The sequence below is a fragment of the Aphanomyces invadans genome (genome assembly GCF_000520115.1).
Source record: "Aphanomyces invadans strain NJM9701 unplaced genomic scaffold supercont1.2, whole genome shotgun sequence".
In the NCBI taxonomy this organism is placed as follows: Eukaryota; Oomycota; class Saprolegniomycetes; order Saprolegniales; family Verrucalvaceae; genus Aphanomyces; species Aphanomyces invadans.
In genome coordinates this window covers 1930121-1936045 of record NW_008580147.1, presented here as the reverse complement: position 1 = coordinate 1936045, position 5925 = coordinate 1930121, and the positions used below count along the sequence as shown (strand labels likewise).

Sequence of the window (5925 nt, the reverse complement as noted above, 5' to 3'; positions counted from 1 at the left end):
AGGAGCATCCATTGACGGTTCGTCACCGTGCTGGTCCATGGCAAAAGTCTCAAGACGCTATTACAGGAAATCAAGGGACATGGCGATCCATCGACGATTTCGAGCGACGTCGTTGTGTACGACTGGCCGAAGACTCTTCCATTGAAGGCGCCGACGACGACTGTTGTGTCCGACCATCGCAGGTTCTTGACCCCCATGCATGTTGGGCCTGCCTTGCATCCGAATGTCCAAACCGTGTTCATCTCGGTGCCCTCTGTCGGCTCGTCGTTGTCGCCGAACTCTCGTCAAGAATTGGAGCATCGCCTGGACATGAACAACGACAAAGTCGAGGCATTGGAGGCCAAGCTCAAGCTGCTCGAAGTCAAGCACGAGCAGAGTGTCAACGAATCCCTCGCGAAAGAATTGATTGTAAGTTGACGTCGTCATTCACGTTTAACGTCATGAGTAGGCTCAGTTGAAGCAAACGATTGCAGAAAAAGACGCAGCAATCCTCGATCTCCGCTGCCAACTCCGCTTGAACGAGCTCAGCGTAGCGAGTGACCTTCAGGGATTGGTGTCGCCCTCCAGTGGGGACGAACGTCCGGCCCACATTTTTGCAACCCCCCACAATGGCCAAGGGAACCCGGTCCACTTGCTCGAAATGCAAGCCATTCGAAACCAAAATATAAATCGAAGACTCCGGAAAGTAGTTTTGCAAACTCGCTGGTAAAGCGACCGACTGCCAGTAATACATTACGAATGGCTAGGGGCGAGCTCCCCCCGTCGTCGAACGTCGTGGATGACCCTTCCGTGCCTCGCAACATTCGCGCGTTCTCGAGTTTCGACCCCCTCTCGGACGGCAGCGCCGACGATTCTGGATCGGAAGCTGGAACCCCACCATAGCGTACAGGGAGGATCTAGAATACCTATCGGTCCAGCAGCTAATTTCTGAACTTTTCGTGCACTGCGGTGGCATGATCCCTCCAACATCCCACACTATCCGCAGCGGCGCCACTTGACCTCCATCGAAATGGCATGGTGCGATCTTGGCAATCTCGCACTCGCCTCGCTTGTTGTCGTCCAGACTACTCCTCGTGGAACCGTTCAATGGATCGCACGGATTGCACACAACTTCGAGATTGTACAAGCTTGCGAGCACAGGACCCGTTCGCGCATCACGTCGGTCGAATCCGCCTGCATGAACCATGAACACCTCCTTCCTCAAATACCATGAAGGGGGCGACGCAGAGCCACGCGATGGGTGCGGTACACATACACTTGACTAGGTGTTTCCTAATGTCCTTGCTACTTTCTCCATAACAATATCGTGTCGAGTATCTACTGTGCAGGTCGCACCACGAGCAGCAAACAGGTCGTGGCTTCCCAGCACTCTTCCATTGCGTCTACCTTATCCACCGTCTCGTTCGCCGCGATCGCAGTGCGACTCGGTTGGAACGATGTCCTTTTGTGCCGTGTCTGCATGATCCGCCGCCTCGCTGCCTCAACTGTCCTTTTTTCCCGTTTGAAATCGCAAAAGCTATTGGCTGGTGCAAGACTCCTTGAGCCAATCAGAAACGCGGAACTCGGTAAAGTGCGACGCTGAGATTTGTCCATCTTGCGGTGGGGGATATTGCAAATCACTCTCAATTCGGTCGGTGGTGATGGCGCTTCCGTTCGCCGCAGGTGCCCTGTACTGGAAGAAGGCGGGCGACACAGAATGGGTGCTTGGCCGCCTCGCTGACGTGAATGCCGACAAGTCTGTTGCGTTGTTTGAGTTCGTGGACGAGGATTCTGGCGACGTCTTGCCGAATGAACCGGACACCGTCCATCTTTCTACCGAGTCGCTCGTCCCGGCGAATCCCTTGTTTACGTAGGTCCACGACGATGCACAAGTGCACTGCATTCTGATGGATCGTTGCCTGTAGGACGTACCCTGACATGACGTCGTTGCGACACATGAATGAACCGTCGCTAGTGAAGAACGTGTTTGATCGATGGAACCAGAACGACTGCCAACCGTACACTCGCGTGTCCAACATCCTCATTGCCGTCAATCCATTGCGTCGCTTGCCTGTAGTCGATAAGCTCCCGTTCGTGCATCAATCCCTCGACAAGAGTCCCCCGCATCCTTTCCACATTGCCGAAGTACGTACACTAGCTTCCCTCCATGAACAGAATTCTGACAACACGATGCATGAAGAACGCTTACCGTCAAATGCGGTCCGTGAAGCAAAACCAATCCATTGTGATCAGCGGAGAAAGCGGATCCGGCAAGACAGAAACGTCCAAGATCATCTTGAACTATTTGACGGACCGCTCCACGATCGCCAGCTCCGACGTCTACCCCACGGCTCCTGGATTCCAATCGAACCAAGACGAAATGAGCCAAATCAGCATGGCGAATACGGTCAACAACCAAGACGCCGAGCGAGAGCACGCTCTGGGCGACCGCCTTATGGAAACGATCCCAATTTTGGAATCCTTTGGGAACGCCAAAACCCACCGCAACCACAACTCAAGTCGATTTGGCAAGTACATGCGTCTGCAATTCACCAAGATGCCGTCCGGCACGGACTTGCATCTCTCCGGCGCGTCCATCGATACATACTTGCTCGAAACATCGCGATTGGTCCAAACACCAGCGGGCGAGCGTAACTTTCACGTGTTTTACGAACTCCTACAATCCGGCGACGCCAAATACTTGAACGAACTCAAGTTAGTCCCAAACCCGTACTTGCCAGCCCCAGAAAAGTCCTCGAAGGGCGAACTGACCATCGACGACTGTATTGCCCAATACAACTACTTGAACCGGTCAGCATGCTGGACGAGCGAGTTTGTCCAAGACAAGGCGAATTTTCAAAAACTCGTTGACGCGCTGGAGTACGTCAATATCGATTCGGACGAACTTTTCCGTGTCGTGTCGGGGTTGTTGCACTTGGGCAACTTGACGTTCGACGAAGAGGACACTCAAGAAGGCACGACGGCGACTTTGAACCAGCACGATCCTGCGCAGACTGGTCCCCTCGACGTCGCGGCAGAGTTGCTTGGGCTTGATCCCGACACGTTGATGGATGCAATTCTAAAGAAAAAGATCAGTCGCATGGCCAACGAAGTCGTAGGTGATTCTGGTGGTGGACGTCCTAGTTTGCAGCGTGCAGCGTCTGTCTTTTTTTTGAAGAAGGACACACGTCAAGCCAGCTATTCCCGCGACACGATTGCCAAGACGATCTACGACCAGGTACTTAAAGCGTTGTACTATTGTGGGTTGACGCAGTGCTTGCTGTTAAGGTCTTTGGGTTCCTTATGATGCAGTGCGCGAACGCGCTCGAGTTCAACGTGGAAAAGAAGGACGAGCTGCCGTATATTGGAGTGCTTGACATTTTCGGGTTTGAGGATTTTGAGCCGAACAACCGCAACTCGCTCGAACAGTTAATGATCAACTACGCGAACGAGACGCTCCAAAACATGTTCAACCAGTGCATTCTCAAGAACGAGTTCGAGCTGTACCATTTGGAAAACATTTTTGCCCCCCAAAACGCGGCCCTCCGATTCCCGATCTTCCCACCTGCGATGAACGACCACTCGAACGATTCAGCGATCAAGTCCAAGCACCTGGTCGTGCAATATGACGACAACAAAGATTGTCTGAACCTTATTGCGGCCAAGAACGAAGGCATGTTCTCTATTATCGATACGGTCGGGAAGCTTGCTGGGCCGTCCGATCGAAAGCTCAACGAAACGTTCCGCAAGCTGTTTTCACAACACCCTTGGTACGTACGTTTGTGTCTGTCCTTCCCCCGATCACTACCATTCTCACTTGGATATAGCTTCATTGAACCCCACCCCCGCGACGCCAAGCACACCTTTATCATCAAGCACTTTGCAGGCACTGTGCGCTACAACATCACGTCATTTCTGGATAAGAACAACAACGTGGCGTCGACTCAATTCGACGAACTGATGCAGAGCTCGTCACTGAAAATTCTCAAAACCCCGTTGAATCGCCCCGTCGATGCGTCCAACAACCGCCGTCGTGGAGTTGGGCCCGCGAACAAGCCTGCAGGCAGCGTGACCCAAATCTTCTCCCAGCAGATGAAGGGTTTGGCAGTGGAATTGGAGTCGACGCGGAGCAACTTCATTCGGTGCATCAAGCCGAACGCCACAATGGACCCCAAAATCTTCAACCGCCCGAGTGTTGTCCAGCAACTACGCTGCTCCGGGACCGTCCAAGCTTGCCAAGTGCTCCAAGTTGGACTTCCCACGCGCGTTTCGTACGAAGAACTGATTGACACGTACATTCATCTCCTCGGGATGGACTTTATGGTACAATTCCACGACAACGGACGTCTCTTTGCGCGTGCCCTGTGCTACGTGTTGGAATTTCCCACTGACGACTATCGGTTGGGTGACACGAAGCTCTTCTTCAAGACGGGAAAGATTCACTTGCTTGACACCGTCCTGAACGTGACGCCCAAGTTGGACACCGAGGAATTGGAGACACGCTTGCTGCAGTACACTGTCAAGCGTCGGTGGATCACGGCAGTCACCAAAGTCGTCGTCCAGCGCCTGTTTGAAAAGATTTTCCTCCGCGTCCAGCTAGCTCGTCGCGCGTTGGTGCTGCAGTGCTGGTTTCGCCAAATCCTTGCGACCAAGCTGGTCAAGAAAATGCGAACCCAAATTCGAGTGTCTAAAGCGTGGAATGCGCTGTGCTCGAAAGTGTGGGTCCAGCATGCGTTCGAAAACAGCGTCGACGACAAATTGGTGTTCCTTCAGACATTGCTGCGACAAAAGGACATGCCGTCCAAGAAAAAATGGCTTCTCACGTGGCTGGGACCACTTGAACGCAGCATGTACGTGAAAAAACTTGGCAAGGCAGCGTGCATGTCGTACTTGGCCAAGAGAGCTTTCCTGTCGTTGCTCGAGAAGGTTCGCGAGAAACGGGCATGTGTCAAAATTCAATCCCACGTAAGTCCCATGCACTCTGCCGCGTGGACTCAACAAAATGTGCCTATGGATACATAGATGCGCCGCGTACTGGCCACGAAAGAGTATTTGGCGTTGCGCCAACATCAGAAAACGACCGAGCGATGGAATTTGATTCGGAATTGGGTCAAAGGGCGTTTTTGCTTTTTGTCTCTGTTCCGCAAGGCACACGTGGCCCGATTGGAGCGCGATAACATCTCTTTGCGCAGTGACATTGACCGTGAGAAGGCTAAAAATGCTGCGCTGGCCATCGAATTGTCCACTTCAAAAGACTTGACCTCGTCTCTGCAAAACCAGTGTTTCCAACTTGAGTCGGAGCTGGCTGAGTGCAAGGCCAACATTGCCCAATTAGCAGCACAAGAAGTACAATCGTCTCTAAAGTATCAAATGACACAGGAACTTGTGGACCTCGAGGTGGCGAAGAATTCGGTAATACTTCACTGAACTTCATTCTCCAAAAAACTCCGTTTCATGCGATACATAGGATCTGGAAGAGGCAAATGCAAAACTACACACGACGAACACCACCTTGGTGGTCTCGCTGAAGAAGACCGAGAGCGACCTTGAGGATTCATGTGGCCGAGAAAAAGCGCTGAAGCAAGTGCTCCAAGACAAACACGACCAACTCAACTTACTATTAGCTCAAGTGGACTGCTTGCAGAGCCAGTTTGCCGCGGCCACGTCCGAAAATGACGCCTTGAAAGTCTCGCTGGAGAAGACCGAGAGCGACCTTGAGGATGCATGTGGCCGAGAAAAAGCGCTGAAGCAAGAGCTCCAGAACAAACACGACCAACTAAACGAACTATTGGCTCAAGTGGACAGCTTGCAGAGCCAGTTTGCCGCGGCCACGTTCGAAAATGACGTCTTGAAAGTCTCGCTGGAGAAGACCGAGAACGACCTGGAAGCTACGTGTGGCCGAGAAAAAGCGCAGAAGCAAGAGCTCCAGGACAAACACGACCAACT

At 52.6% G+C, this 5925-nt stretch overlaps 2 protein-coding genes across 2 annotated transcripts in view; both read left to right on the top strand.

The window, feature by feature from the left end:
* Positions 1-195: 195 nt before the first annotated feature.
* Positions 196-882, top strand: H310_01445 (hypothetical protein; the record flags this gene model as incomplete). The annotated part of the gene is made up of 3 exons (XM_008864550.1): positions 196-408; positions 449-705; positions 747-882. 3 exons carry the CDS (start codon positions 196-198, stop codon positions 880-882), a joined length of 606 nt encoding a protein of 201 aa, XP_008862772.1.
* Positions 883-1621: 739 nt separating this feature from the next.
* Positions 1622-5925, top strand: part of H310_01444 (hypothetical protein) — a gene marked incomplete at its 3' end in the record, with an annotated part of 6023 nt that continues 1719 nt past the window's right edge. Inside the window, exons 1-7 of the mRNA XM_008864549.1 lie at positions 1622-1849; positions 1905-2124; positions 2180-3217; positions 3268-3749; positions 3807-4944; positions 5002-5391; positions 5447-5833. Of these exons, the coding sequence (XP_008862771.1) occupies positions 1641-1849; positions 1905-2124; positions 2180-3217; positions 3268-3749; positions 3807-4944; positions 5002-5391; positions 5447-5833 (3864 nt within the window). The 5' untranslated portion in view covers positions 1622-1640. The remainder of the gene's footprint in view (positions 1850-1904; positions 2125-2179; positions 3218-3267; positions 3750-3806; positions 4945-5001; positions 5392-5446; positions 5834-5925) is intronic.